General features: G+C 42.7%; 1 protein-coding gene across 1 annotated transcript in view; it reads left to right on the forward strand.

Annotated features, from left to right (window-relative positions):
• Positions 1-22,343, forward strand: part of LOC124795444 (rho GTPase-activating protein 1-like) — a 100,521-nt gene that overhangs the window by 23,872 nt on the left and 54,306 nt on the right. The window contains exon 3 of the mRNA XM_047259468.1: positions 17,465-17,762. Within this exon, the coding sequence (XP_047115424.1) occupies positions 17,465-17,762 (298 nt within the window). The remainder of the gene's footprint in view (positions 1-17,464; positions 17,763-22,343) is intronic.

Raw genomic sequence — 22,343 nt, forward strand, 5'->3', positions numbered from 1 at the left:
GCACAGCTGCTCGCCAGTTACATTGCACACATTCATAGTTCCGAGCATTTGAATTATCGTCTCCTTTTTCCACCCGCAGCAGTTCATCTCTGACATCGGCGACCCAGGTCAGGACTAATGATTGCGGTTCGCGTGTGATCCCTTCTGTGTGAACTGGAGTCCTTCCCTTTACCAGGTCCGTCCCCGTACAACTCCATGATGTACACCTAGGCCGCAGATTCGTCTGGTCCTTTCACATGACCGTAAGGACTCAGTTACTCCTGCCGCTCTCCGCTGTCACTTCCTCTTGATTCTTGATGTGTTCCGGGGGCTCTGAAGTGGTTTACACTGACGGCTCGATGGGAGATGGTCATGTTGACTTTGCCTATGTCCACAGAGGCCATTTCGAACAACATTCCTTGCCCAATGGCCACAGCGTATTCATTGCAGAGCTGGTGGCCATCTCTCGTGCACTTCAGTATATCCGTTCATGCCCTGGGTAATCGTTTCTTCTGTGTACTGACTCGTTGAGCAACCTACAAGCTATTGGCCAGTGCTACCCTTGCCATCCTTTGGTAGCGTCCATCCCAGAGTTCATCTGTGTCCTAGACTGGTCCCTTCGTTCAGTGGTGTTCGTGTGGACCCCAGGACATGTCGGCATCCCAGGCAACAAACTAGCCGACAGGCTGCCAAACAGACTACGTGGAAACTGCTTCTGGAGATGGGCACCTCTGAACCTGACCTGTGTTCTAACGTAAGCCGTAGGGTTTTTCAGCTTTGGGAGATGGAATGGCATAACAGTAAACGCAAAAAACTGCTTGTTATTAAGGAGACTACGAATGTGTGGAAGTCTTCCATGGGGGCCTCTTCAGGGAATCGGTTGTTCTCTGCTGGTTCCGCATTGGCCATGCTTGGGTGACCGACGGTTACCTCCTGTGCCGTGAAGACCCACCTGAGTGTCGGTGCGGTGCCCGGTTGACAGTGGCCCATATTCTGGTGCACTGTCCCACTTTGACTATCCAGTGACAAAATCTTGGGTCATCGGACTCGTTGCCGCTAATTTTATTTGACAACGCCTCATCGTCTGATTTAGTTTTACATTTTATTCGTGAGGGTGGTTTTTATCATTTGATTTAAGTTTTAGTGCATGTCCTTTGTCCCTCTGTGCCCTCCACCCTAGTGCTTCTCCGGTGGAGGTTTTAATGTGTTCCAGAGTGGTCAGCCAGCCATGATAATTTGCTTTGTTCTTTTAATCTCTTCTTCCCCTTTCTTGCATTTCTGTGGTTTTCTTGTCCCCTTTCGTCCATTTACGTGTTTCTTGCCCGTCATCTTTCTTGTGATTTTTCCCTTCATTCTGTTTTGAGTTGTCAGTCTCATTTGTTTTATCCTCACATTTGTGGCATTCTTTTATTTGGAACAAGGGACTGATGACCTCGTAGTTTGGTCCCTTTCCCCCTCTTTTAATCCAACCAACCAAATACCACTGTCCTACCGCCGTGACTTTCTCCTCAGCAAGTATGCATGCTGTTTGTCTGCCATGTGTGGCCACCCATCCTATGCCTCTTTCTTTGATGATTCCTTTGGTCAGCAGTATGGGGCGCGTCCCCCTTCTCTGTCACCTCCTGGACTCCACTTTTAGCACTTGCTACGGCAGCTTAACTTCGCACTACATACACCTTTCCCACTGGGTTCGAACCCTTTCACCACCTTGGCTTCGTGAAGCGGTCCATGCTAACCTTGGCCTTCATTTGCTTTCTAAGGACACTACTCCAGCCTCGCTCTATCGCCTTCAGTTTCACGACATTCGCATGGAACTTCGCAATAGTACCTTTGTATATGCTGATGGCTCTAAGACTGACCATGGGGTTGGATGTGCCTTTGTCACTGGCGTGGGTGTCTTTTGAAATTGGCTTCCAGCACACTGCTCAGTACTTAAAGCCAAGCTCTTTGCCATGTAACAGGCCACGGAGTACATCTGGCAACATAGACTTTTCAATTGTGTCCTCTGCTCAGAGTCACTCAGCGCCCTGCAAAGTCTATGTGCGCTGTACACTGCCGATCCCTTAGTGCAGCGGGTCGAGGAAAACTGTCACTTGCTCACTCTTGGTGGAGCCACTGTGATGTTCATTTGGGTTCCTGGTCATGTCGGTCTGCCAGGAAACAAGGCTGCTGACGCTGCTGCCAAAGCTGCAGCCCTCGTACCTCAGCCTGCTAGTTCCTATATTCCCTCCGATGATATCTGTGTTGCTCTCCATCAGGAGGTGGTGTCCCTTTGGCATCGCCAATGGTCCTTCCTTCACGGGAATAAACTTCAGCATATTAAGCCTCTTCCGGTGGCGTGGACGACCACCTCTAGGCTGCCTATTGGGCACAGCCTTTTTAGTCATCGTCATTTGATAAGTGGCGCTACCCCCCACCACTTTATACACATTGTGCCCAAGTTTTAACTGTCCACCACTTCCAGATGGAGTGCCCATTTTTTAACCATTTACATTCTCGCTTGGGTTTGCCATCTGAGTTATAGGCTGTTTTAGCAAATGACACACGGCTGTCGCATTATTTTACTTTCTATTTGCCAAAGTGGTATAGTGAAGGCCATTTAATTTTTAGTATTGTACCTCAGTTTCTGTGTCGTGTCGTTTTTAGCCCTTTCTCCACATCCCTGTTTTTAGCTGTCTTCCCTTGTGTCAATTGGAATTGACGTATAGTCGTTTTTTAACTCCTCTCTGTCTTTGTGTTCTATAGTTTTAATTTGGGCGCATGTTATGCCAATTGATTTTTGTGCCCTAAAGCAAAACAAAACCAATCTACGAACTTCAGTGTGAATGCAGCGAAGTAGATATTGGTGAAACTGGGAGAGCCGTTAGTACTCGAGTGTCGGATCATGAGTGTTATGTACAACAGGAACAGAACAGAAGTTATCTGTAGCTCAACACAACCAGCAACATGGCCATTTTCTAAATTTTCTAGAATCTCATGTGCTTCCTTGACAGCCATGGATGTGAAAAATAAGAGAGGCTATTGGAATAATCAAACACACCAAAAATGTGAACAGGGAGAATAACTGTAAGTTATCCATGGCCTGGCTGCCAGCGATTCCAATCTTACAGACTGCATCTGTTCGCTAGCCAACAGCACCAGTTGACATGGGTGTGGCAGCATAAACAGTGGCCTCAATAAAACTGCCATGTGACGTTAATGCTTTGCTGCAGGAAAACCCTACTCTGTGGATACTAGCTGCTGATTTCTTGTTACCTGCCAATCACTTAAGAATGGCACAGGCAGTAGCGTGCCAATATACTGTTTCCTGCTATGACTCATCTATTGAAGTTGCCTTTCAATCAGCCCCCCCCCCCCTCCCCCAAGTGAGGCTGGGGGTTAGAATAGGCCCAAGGTATCCCTGCCTGTCAAAGAGGTAACTAAAAGGTGTCTCACACTTTTTGGCCCTATAAGTTCAGTTCCCATTTTATGGTTTGACCTGTACACTTTCCAAATTGTACATAAGTGCCGGCCATATGGGGAAGAATGCCTTATGTGGTGCATGAGTTATCCATAGTGCCCTTAGATTCGCTCTCCTGAACCTTGTCATGGCTTTGCATCTCCACGTGCGATTCAGCTATTTGGGTAAGGACTCTTTCCAGGGTATATCATCTTCTTCCATAGCCTCCTGTCCTCTTTTGCCCCCCCCCCCCCCCCCATGACAATATTGGATTTCTCTGTGCCCAATATCCAGCACGGTAGACAGTCTGTTGTGGTGGAACCGTCACGTACCCAATTGGTGGTAGGCCCCTGACAACACAGGGATCGCACTGCGATGCCTGAGCTGTAAACTCCTCATGTATGCGAAGGAGTAGATGCCTGTCTTCCTGGGGCATCAGGACTCTGGCAACGCCCATCATGCCAGATGGCCTTTGCTGAGCAGAGTGGTGCCCATGGGGAGAGCCCCTGATTGGAGTGGGTGGCATCAGGGCGGATGACCTGCAATGAAGCAGACTAAGTCATGTCTTGCTGGTGGCCATATGGCACCAGCAGTCTTTAAGAAGGGCAAGATCGAGTAGCATGCTGACAGATATGACCCTAAATCGTTTCCCTCCCTCGCTACACAGTTTGAGGAATGTAGAGATACAGAAAGAAGAGAGCCATATTTGTCACAGTATGTACTCTGCAGTATAATGGACGCGGACTCCTTTCTGCCTATGAAGCCTCAATTTTTTGTTGAACATCTTGAGGATAAGTTTGGGGAAGTGACAGTGCTGGCCAAGATGAGAAGCGGTGCAGTCTTGATTCAGACAGCATCCCCAGCCCAATTCCGAGCGTTACTCACTTGTGACCAGTTAGGTGATATTTCTGTTTCCATCACTCCCTAAGAAAGCCTCAACATGGTCCAGGGGATTATTTCCCATCATGACCTCATCTTCCAGTTTGATGACGAGCTCTGTGCCAATCTAGAAAGGTGGGGTGTTCACTTTATCTGGTGCGTTTACAGGGGACCCAAAGACAATAGGGTTGCTACCAGTGCCTTCATCTTGGCGTTTGAGGGTGATTCATTGCTTAAAAAGGTCAAGATGATGGTTTACCACTGTGACATTAACCCAACCTTCCTCCCCCTATGCGCTGACTTAAGTGCTGGAAATTTAGGCACAAGTCTTCCTGCTGCACTTCCAGTGTCACATGTTGAGACTATGGACGTCCACTCCATCTGGATACTCCATGTGCGTCTCCTCCCACTTGTGTTAACTGTGGAGAGCAGCACTCCCCCGGCTCGCCAGACAGCACAATACTCCAAAAGCAGCGGAAAATTGTGGAGTTCTAGACCCTGACCGGTTGACTTACCAAGAGGCTAAACGTAAATTTGGGCGATTACACCCCATTCGGTTGACATCCACATATGTTGCAGCTACATTACCACTGCCGCCACAGGTACCAGTCGTACCACACACTGTGTCATGAACACTCCAGGATACATGCGCCCCCTTGGTGGTAGGGGGAAAATCTCCTTCCATTGCTCCCAAAGTACCTACTTCGGGGGCAAGGCCCCCTCCCCCCCCCCCCCCCCCCCCAAACCCACAGGACATCGGTCCCCTCCCCCCACCTGGACAAGCAACAGCCTCCTCTGGCTCCTCTTGTGTGAAAGGGGTCTCTTGGGACCCTCTCTCCCATGGTCTCCACTAATACCACAGCGGACACTCGCCAGTGGCAGAGACAAAAGCTGCTGGATGAAGAGCTTCAAGGTCTTCCTCTGTGCGTGAAGCTACTTCAGAGAAGTCCTCCCAGCAAGCCCCTAAAGAGAAGCGAGAGGGCAAGCAAAACAAAAAGTCTGCTAAGAATAAGGACACTCCAGTGGCCCCAACACCACCACCACTCCCTCCCAATTCTGCACCCGAGGATGAGGTGGAGATCTTAGTGTCCCCTGAGGACCTGGATCTCACTGATGCCTCATTCACGATAGGAATGGAGACAAATACTCAATCAGTGGCATCAGGTGACCCTGAGGTGTAACATTCCTCCTTGCATGCTTCATGCCTTCCCAGCCTTATGCTAACTTCATCCTCTAGTGGAATTGCTGCGGTTTTTTCCACCACCTGGCTGAGTTTCAGCAGCTGTTAAGCTTTACACCTGCTTTCTGCATTGCCCTCCAGGAAACCTGGTTCCCGGCAATGCGGACCCCTGCCTTCTGTGGCTATAGGGGATATTAAAAGAACCATGGTGACTATAATAGTTTGTCAGGTGGAGTTTGTGTCTATGTCCTGAACTCAGTATGCAGTGAACCTGCGCCCCTTCAAACCAGTCTTGAAGCTGTGGCTGTCGGGATAAGGACGGCACAGGAAATAACTGTCTGCAACGTTTATTTTCCTCCAGATGGCGCAATACCCCTGAAGGCATGGGCTGCACTGAATCATCAACTCCCTAAACCTCTCCTGCTTTTGGGAGGTTTTAACGGTCATGCTTACTGGCCGAGGTAGAGATGTTGAAACTTTCCTGTCTCAAATCAACCTCTGCCTCTTAAATACTGGGGCCCCCACACATTTCAGTGTGGCTCATGGCACTTACTCGGCCATTGACTTTTTGTCATCAGTCTACTGACTGGTTTGATGCGGCCCGCCTTGAATTCCTTTCCTGTGCTAACCTCTTCATCTCAGAGTAGCACTTGCAACCTACATCCTCAATTATTTGCTTGACGTATTCCAATCTCTGTCTTCCTCTACAGTTTTTGCCCTCTACAGCTCCCTCTAGTACCATGGAAGTCATTCCCTCATGTCTTAGCAGATGTCCTATCATCCTGTCCCTTCTCCGTATCAGTGTTTTCCACATATTCCTTTCCTCTCCGATTCTGCATAGAACCTCCTCATTCCTTACCTTATCAGTCCACCTAATTTTCAACGTTCGCCTATAGCACCACATCTCAAATGCTTCGATTCTCTTCTGTTCCGGTTTTCCCACAGTCCATGTTTCACTACCATACAATGCTGTACTCCAGACGTACATCCTCAGAAATTTCTTCCTCAAATTAAGGCTGGTATTTGATATTAGTAGACTTCTCTTGGCCAGAAATGCCTTTTTTGCCATAGCGAGTCTGCTTTTGATGTCCTCCTTGCTCCGTCCGTCATTGGTTATTTTACTGCCTAGGTAGCAGAATTCCTTAACTTCATTGACTTCGTGACCATCAATCCTGATGTTGTTTCTCGCTGTTCTCATTTCTACTACTTCTCATTACCTTCGTCTTTCTCCGATTTACTCTCAAACCATACTGTGTACTCATTAGACTGTTCATTCCATTCAGCAGATCATTTAATTCTTCTTCACTTTCACTCAGGATAGCAATGTCATCAGCGAATCGTATCATTGATATCCTTTCACCTTGTATTTTAATCCCACTCCTGAACCTTTCTTTTATTTCCATCATTGCTTCCTCGATGTACAGATTGAAGAGTAGGGGCGAAAGGCTACAGCCTTGTCTTACACCCTTCTTAGTACGAGCACTTCGTTCTTGATCGTCCACTCTTATTATTCCCTCTTGGTTGTTGTACATATTGTATATGACCCGTCTCTCCCTATAGCTTACCCCTACTTTTTTCAGAATCTCGAACAGCTTGCACCATTTTATATTGTTGAACGCTTTTTCCAGGTCGACAAATCCTATGAAAGTGTCTTGATTTTTCTTTAGCCTTGCTTCCATTATTAGCCGTAATGTCAGAATTGCCTCTCTCGTCCCTTTACCTTTCCTAAAGCCAAACTGATCTTCACCTAGTGCATTCTCAATTTTCTTTTCCATTCTTCTGTATATTATTCTTGTAAGCAGCTTCGATGCATGAGCTGTTAAGCTGATTGTGCGATAATTCTTGCACTTGTCAGCTCTTGCCATCTTCAGAATTGTGTGGGTGATGCTTTTCCGAAAGTCAGATGGTATATTGCTAGACTCATATACACTACACACCAACGTGAATAGTCGTTTTGTTGCCACTTCCCCCAATGATTTTAGAAATTCTGATGGAATGTTATCTATCCCTTCTGCCTTATTTGACTGTGAGTCCTCCAAAGCTCTTTTAAATTCCGATTCTAATACTGGATCCCCTGTCTCTTCTAAATCGACTCCTGTTTCTTCTTGTACCACATCAGACAAATCTTCACCCTCATAGAGGCTTTCAATGTATTCTTTCCACCTATCTGCTCTCTCCTCTGCATTTAACAGTGGAATTCCCGTTGCACTCTTAATGTTACCACCGTTGCTTTTAATGTCACCAAAGGTTGTTTTGACTTTCCTGTATGCTGAGTCTGTCCTTCCGACAATCATATCTTTTTCGATGTCTTCACATTTTTCCTGCAGCCATTTCGTCTTAGCTTCCCTGCACTTCCTATTTATTTCATTCCTCAGTGACTTGTATTTCTGTATTCCTGATTTTCCCGGAACGTGTTTGTACTTCCTCCTTTCATCAATCAACTGAAGTATTTCTTCTGTTACCCATGGTTTCTTCGCAGCTACCTTCTTTGTACCTATGATTTCCTTCCCAACTTCTGTGATGGCCCTTTTTAGAGATGTCCATTCCTCTTCAACTGTACTGCCTACTGCGCTATTTCTTATTGCTGTATCTATAGCGTTAGAGAACTTCAAACGTGTCTCGTCATTCCTTAGTACTTCCGTATCCCACTTCTTTGCGTATTGATTCTTCCTGACTAATGTCTTGAACTTCAGCCTACTCTTCATCACTAGTATATTGTGATCTGAGTCTATATCTGCTCCTGGGTACGCCTTACAATCCAGTATCTGATTTCGGAATCTCTGTCTGACCATGATGTAATCTAATTGAAATCTTCCCATGCCTCCCAGCCTTTTCCAAGTATACCTCCTCCTCTTGTGATTCTTGAACAGGGTATTCGCTGTTACTAGCTGAAACTTGTTACAGAACTCAATTAGTCTTTCTCCTCTTTCATTCCTTGTCCCAAGCCCATATTCTCCTTAACCTTTTCTTCTACTCCTTCCCCTACAACTGCATTCCAGTCGCCCATGACTATTAGATTTTCGTCCCCCTTTACATACTGCATTACCCTTTCAATATCCTCATACACTTTCTCTATCTGTTCATCTTCAGCTTGCGACGTCGGCATGTATACCTGAACTATCGTTGTCGGTGTTGGTCTGCTGTCGATTCTCATTAGAACAACCCAGTCACTGAACTGTTCACAGTAACACACCCTCTGCCCTACCTTCCTATTCATAACGAATCCTACACCTGTTACACCATTTTCTGCTGCTGTTGATATTACCCGATACTCATCTGACCAGAAATCCTTGTCTTCCTTCTTCTTCACTTCACTGACCCCTACTATATCTAGATTGAGCCTTTGCATTTCCCTTTTCAGATTTTCTAGTTTCCCTACCACGTTCAAGCTTCTGACATTCCACGCCCCGACTCGTAGAACGTTATCCTTTCGTTGATTATTCAATCTTTTTCTCACGGTAACCTCCCCCTTGGCAGTCCCCTTCCAGAGATCCAAATGGGGGTCTATTCCGGAATCTTTTGCCAATGGAGAGATCATCATGACACTTCTTCAATTACAGGCCACATGTCCTGTGGATACATGTTACGTGTCTTTAATGCAGTGGTTTCTGTTGCCTTCTGCATCCTCATGTCGTTGATCATTGCTGATTCTTCCGCCATTAGGGGCAATTTCCCAACCCTAGGACAAGAGAGTGCCCTGAACCTCTGTCCACTCCTCTGCCCTCTTTGACAAGGCCGTTGGCAGAATGAGGCTGACTTCTTATGCCGGAAGTCTTTGGCCGCCAATGCTGATTATTTATCAAAATTTAGGCAGTGGTGGGGATCAAACCCGGGACCGAAGACGTTTTGATTATGAATCAAAGACGCTACCCCTAGACCTTGACTTATCCGTCAGCAACCTAGGGCTTCACCCATCTGTCCACTGGAGAGCCCACGATGACTTGTGTGGTAGTGACCACTTTCCCATCGTCCTGTCGCTCCCCCAGCGCCATTCCCCCCAATGTCTACCGTCACTGTTGAATCTCCCCCACATGATACCATCGATGTGGTAGTTGAGCGGGTCACTAGAACAATCGTTTCTGCGCCGGAAAGCATGATCCGTTGTTCTTTAGGGTGCCCCCGGCGAAAGTCAGTACCTTGGTGGTCGCCAGAAATCACTGAGGCCATTGAAGATCGTAGGCGAGCTCTACAGCGACATAAGCGGCACCCTTCCTTAGAGCACCTAATAGCTTTTAAAGGGCTCCGTGCCCGTGATCACCAGCTTATAAAAAGACGGAAACAGGAATGTTGGGAGAGGTACGTCTCGACTTTTGGATACCATATGTCACTTTCCCAAGTCTGGACGAATGTCAGATGTGGTCGTGGGTACCAGACCCCAACAGTGTCATTGACATTAACATCAATGGGGTGTTATCTACCGACACAAACACAATTAGCTGAGCACTGTGCTCGAGCCTCTGCATCGGTGAATTATACCCTAACAGTTCGCACCCTCAAACAGCGGATGGAAAGGAAAGCCCTCTCGTTCACTGAACATCACCGTGAACCCTATAATGCTCCATTTACAGAGTGGGAGCTCCTCAGCGTCCTTGCACATTGCCCCTGGCCAGATTGAATCCACAGTCAGATGATCCAATAGAGCTTGGTCTTTGGTGTGACGTCATAAGCGCGTGACGACGTGTGAGATCGCTCTCTAAGTTTTCATCTATTTTTAGGTTGCAGTTATATATTTTAACGGTTTTTGTGATAATATTTACTATATAAGTGGCTTATTAGTGGTTTCTTCTTTCACCTCTGCCTTTCTTGTGTTGTGACCTGATATTTGTGAGTGTTTCGTATTGAGCAACTTAACCTCTTACCCGTGTTTACATTCCGCGCTGACCAGTTGCAGCTGTAGCGGCGCATCAAAAGCTAAGTACTAATTAATTGTTTGTGTATAGTAGTTTATTTAGGAACTTTAGTAGTCTTCAACCAGTGTTCTTGGTGTTTTCCGGTGAAATAACTTCAGAAGAAATTTTTGCGAACCGCTTTCAGTTTCGTTACTGTCATTAGATGTTTGATTTTCTTTCTGTGTTAGTATTTTGTTATATTCTCATTTGTTGTTGATTAATACTGTCAGTAATAGTAGTTACTTCCCTTGTAGAGCAAGTTTGTGATTATTGTAGTCAGTTTTTAACATCTTCTTATTGTAGTAGCGGAACTTAGATAAAGTTGTTTTCTTGTTTCAATAACTGTAAAATTTTACCATGAGTGAGGAGTGTGGGCTTTGCCGTAGGTTCGTGAGTAGTGGATTGCGGTGTGAGACTTGTTTGAAGTATTTTCGCTGGGGGGGGGGAATGCAGTGGGGAAGCCAGTGGGCATTCTGGTGAGATCCTCTCCTGGAACTGCAGGTTATGTAGCAAGAGTAAGTTGATAGAGGAGCAGGAGTGTAAGATCTGTGCCCTTCAGGTGCAGTTGAAAAACTGCACAGGAGGATCTAGATAGGATGAGGAGGGAGAAGGAAGTTGGGGAATGGGAGCTGGCTGTTGGCAAGAGATCTGCTAGGAGGAGATTTTCAGATAGTTTTACTATTGGTGTTTGCAATAGATATGACTAACCGTCAGAGTCTAGTGGAGAGGAATCTCTAGTAGCTGTAGATGTAGGAAGTATGCAGCAGACCTCAGCAGTTACGGTGGCTAGGACAGTTGCAAAGTCGAAGAGAAAGAAGGAGGTTCTGCTGTTAGGTAGTTCTCATGGTAGAGGTGGAGGCCAGCAGTTGCAGGAAGTTTTGGGGAGTGAGTACCAGGTCACCAGCATTGTGAAGCCTGATGCAGGATTGGCTCAGGTGACTTTTAACATAGGGGGGTTACGTAGGGATTTTACGAAAGAGGATCAGGTAGTGATTGTGGGTGGGACTGGTAATAGTATTAATAGGGATGGGGAGTATGACATAGATGGTGACCTGGAAAAGATAGCCACTCAGACTGGCAACACGAATGAGCATTTCGTGGAACTGTTTCAGCGTCACGATCAGCCTCATCTTAAAACAGCCGTCAGGCGTAATAACATGAGACTTGGGGGTGCGCTGATGACAGAAGGCATGAGTCACATTTCAGTGGTGTCGGTGGATTCTATCAGCAGGACGGGTTTCACTAGACATGGCCTGCACCTCAACAGGTATGGAAAGGGGAGGTTGGCAAAGCTTATAGGTGACAGCATAGGTGGGGGTGGTGGGATCACTCATGGGAAAATTCTGGTAGTTGTGGGTGTTAGAGCTGTACCTTTTTTAGATTGAAGTCAGCTGAGAGGTATTCCTGCTTAAGGGAAGTCTAACAAAGAAACCACTTTCGACAAAGCTTAGGTATCCGATTAATGAGGGAATTAGTATATTTCATCAAAATATACAAGGTATTAGAGATAGTTAGTGAACTGCTTATAGATGTTGACTCTGAAATTATTGGTATATCTGAACACTTCTTAAATAAGGAGATAATTCAGAGGCTTCCTTTACCAGGATACAGGTTGGCTGGCAGCTTTTCTAGGAGCTCTTTGCGGTGTGGGGGAGTAGCCATGTATGTGAAAAACGGTATCCCATTTGAGTCAATTGATGTTTCAAAGTACTGCACTGAAAAGGTGTTTGAATGTTGTGCAGGTGTGGTTAAATTTAGTGGAGCTAAACTTCTTACTGTTGTTATTTATAGATCCCCAGACTCCTATTTCACAACATTTTTGCTAAAGCTCTAGAGGAGGTTCTTGGTTCACTTTATAGGAAATACAAAGAGTTAGTTATATGTGGTGACTTCAATATAAATTGTATAAGTGATTGTGCAAGGAAAAGGATGCTGGTAGACCTCCTTAATTCATATAATCTTATGCAAACCGTATTCTTTCCAACGAGAGTGCAAGGGAACAGTAGAACAACCATAGACAATATTTTTGTTCATTCGTCATTACTAGAAGGGCATTCTGTTAGCAAAATGGTGAATGGCCTTTCAGATCATGATGCACAAATTTTAAGTCTAAAAGATTTTTGTGCTGCAACACATGTTAAATATAGTTACCAACCTTTTAGGAAAGCTGATCCAGTTGCTGTAGAGACTTTTGTAAACCTTATCAAGGAACAAGAGTGGCAAGATGTTTATAGCGCTGATACAGTAGACAATAAATATAATGCTTTCCTCAAGACTTTTCTCGTGCTCTTTGAAAGTTGCTTTCCGTTAGAATGTTCAAAACAGGGTACTAGCACAAACAGGCAGCCTGGGTGGCTGACTAAAGGTATAAGGATATCTTGTAGAACAAAGTGGCAATTATATCAAAACGTTAGAAGCATCCACAATCTAAATGCAGTAGTCCATTACAAACAGTATTGTAAGGTGCTTAAAAAAGTTATTAGGAAGGCAAAAAGTATGTGGTATGCAGATACAATAGCTAAGTCTCAGGATAAAATTAAAACCATATGGTCAGTCGTAAAGGAAGTGGCTGGTCTGCAGAGACAGGTCGAGGATATAGAATCAGTGTGTAGTGGGAATGTCCGTGTTACTGATAAGTCGCATATATGTACAGTATTTAATAATCACTTTCTGAATATAGCAGGTGAACTAAATAGAAACCTAGTCCCAACAGGGAATCATATAGCGCTCTTAGAAAAAAGTGTTCTGAGACTGTTACCTGAAATGCTCCTCCATGATACTGACAAGAGGGAGATTGAGTTAATAATTAAATCACTAAAGACCAAGAACTCTCATGGATGACGGGGTATCTAGCAGAATACTGAAGTATTGTTCCATGTATGTTAGCCCAGTACTTAGCCATATCTGTAACTTTTCCTTTAGGAGTGGTCGGTTTCCTGACCGATTAAAGTACTCAGTAGTGATGCCACTTTATAAAAAGGGAGACAGGGATAATGTTGATAATTATAGACCTATTTCTATGCCATCGGTGTTTGCTAAAGTTATCGAGAGGGTTGTATATACAAGGTTACTGCAGCATTTAAATTCACATAATTTGCTGTCAAATGTACAGTTTGGTTTTAGAAATGGCTTAACAACTGAAAATGCTATAGTCTCTTTTCTCTGTGAGGTTTTGGACGGATTAAATAAAAGGTTGTGAACGTTAGGTGTTTTCTTTGATTTAACGAAGGCTTTTGACTGTGTTGACCACAAAATATTACTGCAGAAGTTGGAACATTATGGAGTAAGGGGAGTAGCTTACAGTTGGTTCGCCTCTTACTTTAAGAACAGAAAGCAGAAGGTAATTCTCCGCAATATTGAGAGTGGTAATGATGTTCAGTCCCAATGGGGCACTGTTAAATGGGGCGTTCCCCAAGGATCGGTGTTGGGGCCACTGCTGTTTCTTATTTATTTAATTGATATGCCTTCTAGTATTACAGGTGATTCAAAAATATTTCTGTTTGCTGATGACACCAGCTTGGTAGTGAAGGATCTTGTGTGTAATATTGAAACAGTAACAAATAATGTAGTTCATGAAATAAGTTCGTGGCTTGTGGAAAATAATTTGATGCTAAATCACAGTAAGACTCAGTTTTTATAGTTTCTAACTCACAATTCAACAAGAACTGATATTTTAGTCAGACAGAATGGGCATGTTATAAGCGAGATGGAACAGTTCAAGTTCCTAGGCGTACAGATAGATAGTAAGCTGTTGTGGAAAGCCCATGTTCAGGATCTTGTTCAGAAACTAAATGCCGCTTTATTTACCATTAGAACAGTATCTGAAATAAGTGACATTTCAACACGAAAAGTAGCCTACTTCGCATATTTTAATACGCTTATGTCATATGGTATTATTTTTTGGGGTAATTCTTCTGATTCAAAAAGGGTATTTTTGGCTCAAAAACAGGCTGTTCGAGCTATGTGTGGTGTAAGTTCGAAAACCTCTTGTCGACCCCTATTCAATAGTCTGTGAATTTTGACATTGCCCTCACAGTATATATTTTCTTTAATGTCGTTTGTTGTTAGCAATATTAGCTTATTCCCAAGAGTTAGCAGCTTTCACTCAGTTAATACTAGGCAGAAATCAAATCTGCATGTGGAATGCACTTCCTTGACTCTTGTGCAGAAAGGAGTGCAGTATTCTGCTGCATCCATTTTCAGTAAACTATCACAAGAACTCAAAAATCTTAGCAGTAGCCCAAACGCTTTTAAGTCTAAACTGAAGAGTTTCCTCATGGCTCACTCCTTCTATTCTGTCGAGGAGCTCCTGGAAGAGCTAAAAAATTAAGCAAATTCCAGTGTTACATTCTTGATTTTCTTTATTTAAACTAACGACGTGTTAGCTGAATATGTTTCTTATATTTCATTTTATCTGTTTCTACGATCTACAACTGAATATGTTTCTTATATTTCATTTTATCTGTTTCTACAATCGTGTTATAATTTCATGTATTGACTCATTCCATGACCATGGAGACTTCTCCTTAATGTGGTCCCACGGAACAATAAATAAATAAATAAATCAAACATCTCTTGTCTGACAACAAGAGACATCTCCTCTTCATCATCTAGTTGTGGTAGTTGCAAATAATGACAGTGTCTGTTGCTTCTCTAGGTGAATGTTACTCTCAACTGCATTAACTCTTATCCTGCCTCCTGTTACCATATTTTTTAGCATTAAAAATTACTTTGTACTTGAAAGTATTAGTGTGTGATATTGTTCTGCTTGTCTTCCCTTTTGTGAATACCTAATGCCAACACAGTATCCAGTAATAGGTCAACAGTAATGTAATGTAGGTGAGAATTACGACAATGCATTATAGTGTAAGAAACAATACGTAAATTTCAGTGATGTTGCCGATGAACAATAGATTGAAGATAGTACTAAAATGTAATGCTCCATTGAATGCTAGGCACACCCCATTTTTGAATAATGCGTGTGGTAAAACCAAAATGCACATTATATTCATATAAATACTGAATTTTGAGTTGAAGAAAAAATATGAACGTCTACATCCACTTCAAATGATCACAAACTTCACAAACAGAGTAATTAAATCCGGGTGTGTAACAGTGATGAACTCGTATGCTATTCCCCCCCCCCCCCCCAAATGGCACATTGCGGTGGACAACTATATGCATCTATATGGGGGGGGGGGGGGGGGCAAGACACTCTTTACCTCTTTCCCTCACCAGGGACCTCTGTTTCACACCGCTTGCCTAAAAAAGTTGTTCTCATCTATCATCCCTGAGCGGAGGGTCCTTCTCGGCACACTGAAACTGCCTAGTAGTGCATCAGCCGGAGCCCATCAGAGACATGGGCTGTGGGGTACCAGTTTGCTGCTTCACCTTCCCTTCCTATTATACAGTATAATTCTCACCCAGAGGTAAAAATCTGCCAGGCAAACAAAGATAATAATAGGAAACAGGACAAGAAAAACAAAGATGGAGGTAGCCCTTGCCACCCTCTACCGCCCCCAACCTGTACCGCCCCCCCCCCCCCCCTCGGCCCGTACCGCTCATTTAAATCTTATCACCATGCTCTCATCACCTTTCCCCCATTCGATCAGTATTCCACAGTGAATGGTGGTTGCCAGACGGGTGTGGAAGCTGACCCCTGGCCACAGACTAGACCCAAGAGGATCTGTGGCTGTTTTAGACTGGCACACCTCTGCTACCTCATTAAGTTTCCTTACCTTCTTACATCCTCTTCTCTTCCCTTTGCTGTCTGCTTGGCTCTCTGCCTCAGATGACACCACAAGGTTGAATTGGCAGTATATCCTTTATTATTCTCCTGAAAGCTTTGATTATTAAAGACCTCAATGATTAGCTCCCTTTTAACTTTCCCAGAGAAATTCATTTATTGGTTTCAGATTGTATCAGAATAGCTTGAGTCGTGTTGCAAGGACTTGAATATAATGCAACCTGCTGCGTGGTGTCCCAGAAGTAGCATATTTCCATAGAGTAGAATTAAACAAGAAACATACGATTTATCTTGTGAAACAGTGTTAATTCTCTTATAGAGTCACTTTACACAGCTTTAGTTTTGTTTCTTCATCAGTGTCCAGAAGAGCATGAAAGCACAGGATTGCATTCTGCACTGCAAAATGAAGCAAGTCTGAGGTATGCTGGCTACCCCTCTTTATATGCTGCACTTCAGATCAGCACGTGTGAATTTTCCTGTGGTAAACCCTGTGCTTCAGGTAGACCCACAACCAGAAATAACAGGGAGTGAGAGCAAATGATCATGCCGGCCAAGCATTTGGAAACAATCGGCTGATAATTCGATCGTTTCCAAATGTGTTTTGGAGAAGCAAGTGAACTTCACAAGTGGTATATGGTAGGACCCCACCTTGCATGAAACTTGAGTTATGCATCTCTCTCCTGTAGGCAGGTATGACATGCTGGTGAAGCATATCACAGTGATGCCGACCAATGTCTTTGGTCCTTGAGCACCAACCTGTGCTGTGTAATATATGAAGAAGTCTGGAGGAGGCCCTCAGTCACCAGTAGATTACAGCTAGCTGTGATTAAAATTGTAATTTGGTAATGCACCCTGAAATATTGTTATTGTTAAAATAAATTATGACAGCCATGTTAAGTGTGTTCATTTGATGTTTGTCGGGTCACAAAGACCCTAATATTGTCAAATGCATAACCAAATAAATATATAAAACTATCTCTGAAAGTGTATGCAGCCACTTAATAATATTAGCCCAGCGGTCTTCTTGTATATGTATCTGAACAGAAGAAATTCCTCAAGACTATTGGACAGAAGCTTAAACTTTAAGTGTGAATCTCTAGATGGGTCCTTTAGTTTGTCATTACCAGTTCACTCGTCCCGTTGATCTTCCCAAGTCTTATGTTTTTATTTGTTTTGAAGTGATTTACTGCTCTGTGTGTAATATGTCTATGTATTACTTTGCAGTGGATGTATGTGACTGACTTGTGATACTTGAATATGTGTATTTCAGGCTAATGCTGTGAATATTAGCTTACCCACAGTCACAGTCTGCTAGTTCTCTGTTTGCCTGCATTTTTGTGCTTTCTGTACAGATTTGGAGGAGAAGGTTGAAGCAACAGGACTGGATTACTTGGAATCTCCTGTCTCTGATGGAACAATAGAAGAAAATTTTGAAGAGGAACTTGTAAATGCCCCTGTCATTTCAACAGGTGTTGATAGCCTGTCTTACCATTTTCCTGAAGATGATGGAGAAGAGGATGATTTCAGTGATGTTGCAAATTATGGAATTGTTGAAGTTGCTGGGGATGACACCTATGGAAGAAAAGTGATTGTTGTGTCTGCTTGCAAACTACCATCAAATAAGGAGATTAATCATGATCGTCTGTTAAGGTTTGTGTGGTATTCATGTCTGCTTAATCAGAAAAAAAGGTTCTTATTATTCAGATTGTGACAATCTGACACTCTACTGCTATTATATCAAATGGTGGAATGCAAATCTTATGTCCATGAAACAAGCAATAGTTTTTGCCATGTAGCAATGGAGGGGTTATATATATAATCTTTCTCTGTAATGTTACATCTTTGGAAATGACAGTCCTGAAATTTTCCTGTTATTGAAACTGAGGCTGATATAGTGTAGAAAATTGACTGTGATGGAACACTTATCTTAAAAAAAAAAAAAAACAGAAGATGAGGTTACAAAGAGGAACAAGGTTTGGCTGAGACCTCACCATACTGGGACACTGTAATAAGTGTCAAAACACCAGATGGCACATGAGACACTAATTCATCTAGGTGTGGGAGCCTGATCTCTGCCTAATAGTGAATCAGAGGCAACAGGCCGTTGGCTCAACAAAAGAATGAATACAGAAGATACCAATTGTTTGTCTCCTACCTATGCTGCTGTTGTTGTTGTTGTTGTAGTCTTCAGTCCAAAGATAGGTTTGTTGCAGCTCTTGCAACTTACATCCTTCTGAATCTGCTCTGTGTATTCATCTCTTGGTCTCATGTGTCCTGTCAGCCAGTCCCTTTTATCAGTCAGTTTGTGCTACAAATTTCTTGTCTTCCCAATTCTGTTCAGTACTTTCTCATTAGTTGTATGATCTACCCACCTAACCTTCAACATTGTTCTGGATCACAACATTTCAGGACCTTCTTGTCTAAACTGTCTATCATCCACATATCACTTCCATCAGGGCTACATTCCATACAAATGATTTTGGAAAAAACTTCCCAAGACTTAAGTCTGTGTTTGACGTTAACAAATTTCTCTTCTTCAGAAACGCTTTTCTTGCTATTGCCAATCCGCAGTTTGTATCCCCTTTACTTTGGCCAGCATCAGGTGTTTTGCTGTCCAAATAACAAGTCATCTACTACTTCAGGTATCTCATGTACTAATCTAATTCCCTCAGCTTCACCAGATTTAATTCATTTGCATTCCATTATTCTTGTTTTTTATGTTTATCTTATATCCTTCTTCTGAGACACTGTCCACTCCGTTCATCTGCTCTTCCAAGTCCTTTGCTGTCTTTTACAGAATTACAATGTCATCGGCAAACCTCAAAGTTTTTATTTCTGCCCCCCAAACTTTAATTCCTACTCCAAATTTTTCTTTTGTTTCCCTTACTGCTTGCTCAGTTTACAGATTGCATAACATCGGGGATAGGCTACAACCCTGTCTCTTGCCCTTCTCAATCATTGCTTCATTTTCATGCCCCTCGACTCCCATAAGTGCCGTCTGCTGGCTGTACAAGTTGTAAATAGCTTTTCACTCCCTGTATTTTTTCCACTACCTTCAAAATTTGAAGGAGCGTATTCTAGCCAACATTGTCAAAATCTTTCCCTAAGTCTGCAAATGATACATAAATGTAAGTTTGCCTTTCCTTAACCTATCTTCAAAGGTAAAGTATAGTGTCAGTATTGCCGTGTGTGTTCCTACATTTGACTGGAATCCAAACTGATCTTCCCTGAGACCGGCTCCTACCAGTTTCTCCATTATTCTGGTATTTTGCAGCCAAGGCTTATTATACTGATAGTCTGGTAATGTTCATGTCTGTCAGCACCTGCTTTCTTTGCCCTTGGAATAATTACTTTCCTTTTAAAGTCTGAGGGCATTTCACCTGCCTCATACATCTTGCATACCATATGGAAGAGTTTTGTCATGGTTGGCTCTTCCAAGGCAGTCAGTAGTTCTGTCAGAATGTCATGTACTCCCGGTGCATTGTTTCGACTTAAATGTTTCATTGCTGTGTCAAATTTTTCTTGCAGTGTCAGATCTCCCACCTCAGCTTCACCTATGTTCTCTCCATTTCTATAATATTGACTTCAAGTTTATCTTCCTGATGTAGACCTTCTATATACTCCTTCCTCCTGTTTAGCTGTACCTTCTTTCTTTAGTGCCGGTTTTCCATTTGAGCTCTTGATGCTCATGCAGCTGCTTCTCTTTTCTCCACAGGCCTCTTTAATTTTTCTGTAGGTGGTATCTACCTTTCCCCTAGCAGTACATTCTTCTAAATTCTTACATTTGCCCTCTATCCATTCCTGCTCAGACATTTTGCACTTCTTGTCAGTCTCATTTTTCAGGTCATTGTATTGCATTTCATCTGCTTCATTTGCTAAATGTTTGAATTTTTTGCTTTCATCAATTACATTCAGTATCTCCTGTATTACTCTAGGCCTTGTCTTTTGTCCTATTTGATCCTCTGCTGCCTTCACTATTTCATCTCTCAGTCCTAGCCATTCATCTTCTACTGTATTCCTTTCCCCTTTGCAAGTCAGTCATTGCCTAATGCTCCCTCTGAGACTCTCCATGCTCTCTGGTTCTTGCAAACTATCCAGGTCTCATCTCTTTAATTTCCTACCTTTTTACAATTTATTTAGTTTTAATGTACATTTCATAACGAATAAACTGTGGTCAGAGCCCAAAATTACCCCAGGAAATGTCTTGCAATTTAAAACCTGTTCCAAAATGTCTGCCTTATCATTATATAATCAATCTGAAACCTTCTGATGTCTCCAGGTCTCTTCCATTTCTATCTATAGAGAAAGAAATTAATACCAACATTGACGGGCACGACAGCTTTGAACTCTGTAGAGGGAACCGAAACATAACAGATGGGACCCCTGGCACTTAACAGCAGAACTGGTCTGTAGACTGAATGCTTGACAGTATTGGACATTTGTGTGACTTCTGATTATTGTCGTGGGAACAAACTTCATACGCATCCCATGGAATTTTGGGAGTGGAAATTGAACACCAAACTTTATGTTGTGTTGCAAAAGTTGTCATTTAGCAACAACATCAGAAATCCATCCTGTGTGAACAGATCATGTGTCAAAATAATGTGGCGTGGTTGCAGAGGGGTGAATGTGCCGTACGTTTTACTGTGGAACCCCACAAACGTAAACAGAGGTTTATTTTTTATTTATTGTTTTTGTGTTCTGTAGATCCAGGTAGCGAGTGAACCACAAAGATACAGAACATGTCAAATTACACGGAGTTGAATTATAACTTACATGATAATAACAATATAACAGAAATGAAATATCAATTTGGGAACATATACTGAATTAATCGAAAATAGTGTTTCACTCTGGGAGGATGAGAAAAATATACAGGCAGCAAAGATGCAATTTGTGGTACAAACATTGTAGGTTACACTGTTCTTGAGTGCAGCAACACAATCACTTTTAAGATAATATTCCTGACATAAAATTAATCAAAACTAGTTCCAAAACAATTGTAAAATTAGTAGTGACATAAAAGATGAAAAATATGACACAGGCATTGTATTTTACACTGGTTGTTAAGTAGTGCAGCACAGCCATGTTTAGATTAGATATCCTGACATAAAATTAGTCATATTTAGTTCTAAAATAATTGTAAGTTTAGTAGTGATATTGATGATATTGATTTTGTTCAAAAATTCATTAACTGTATAAAAAGTTTGTTTTAGGTACTCTTTGAGGGTTTGTTTGAATTTGGGCATTTGATTATGAAGACATTTAATGTGATGGGGGTGCATCAAACAGTTTAATGCTGGAGTAATAAACACCTTTTTGAACTAGATTAAGACTTTTCAGTTCAATGTGCAGACTGTTCTTGGTTCTTGTGTTGTAGTCATGATAAGTGCTGTTGTCTTTGTAGAGAGAAAAGCTATTGCAGATAAGCCAACAAGGAAAAAATTTGCTATATGGTGGTAAGGGCCATCATCCTTCGAAACAGGCACCTGGAAGAATGCCTATAGTGGACACCATTCACTTTTTTCCCCCATGCAGTTAAGATTCTTTTTGCAAGAGGTTGATTTGCCCAGAATGTAATCGCATATGACATTAATGAATGACAGTAGCCAAAATAGGGAGCCTTACAAAAATCTGCTTCAGCTGTTTATATAATAATCTGTAGTGCAAATGCTGCAAAGTGATGCAAAAAGAGAGAGCCAGAGTTGTAACTAAAATGTATGTTTATTTAGTCAGTGACCAGTTTTGGGCTTCACCCACACTGAAACAAACCAATGTTTGCCAAGTAAAATGTCCATAAAAATAGCAGTAAATAAAGTGGGTACATATGTGAATGGTCCTAGCTTGGTTTGAGAATGGGTGTAGACTGAAACGGGTCAATGACTAAATAAACATCCATTTTAGTTGCATCTCTGGCGGTCTCTTTTTGCGTCACACTCTGAAAAGAGTTGCACGCTGGAGCTATGCTAAGTCTTTTTGCGGTCTGTATAAGCACCAAGAAATTTTGCATCCTCAACTTTCTGTATTGATCAATCTCTGCACATGGCTGTCAATTTCTTCAAGATTTCTTTGTGGTGTACAGAACCTCACGTAAGGGGTGTTATGGTGTATTGAGTGAGAGATCGCTTGAAGAAAACTAGTTGAATATTTCAGGGCAAACTTTTTTCACAGTTTGTTCAAGACTGTTTTCTAACAATTTCATTAATCATCCGCACAAATGGTAAATTCACT

The sequence above is a fragment of the Schistocerca piceifrons genome, chromosome 4, assembly GCF_021461385.2.
Source record: "Schistocerca piceifrons isolate TAMUIC-IGC-003096 chromosome 4, iqSchPice1.1, whole genome shotgun sequence".
Lineage (NCBI taxonomy): Eukaryota > Metazoa > Arthropoda > Insecta > Orthoptera > Acrididae > Schistocerca > Schistocerca piceifrons.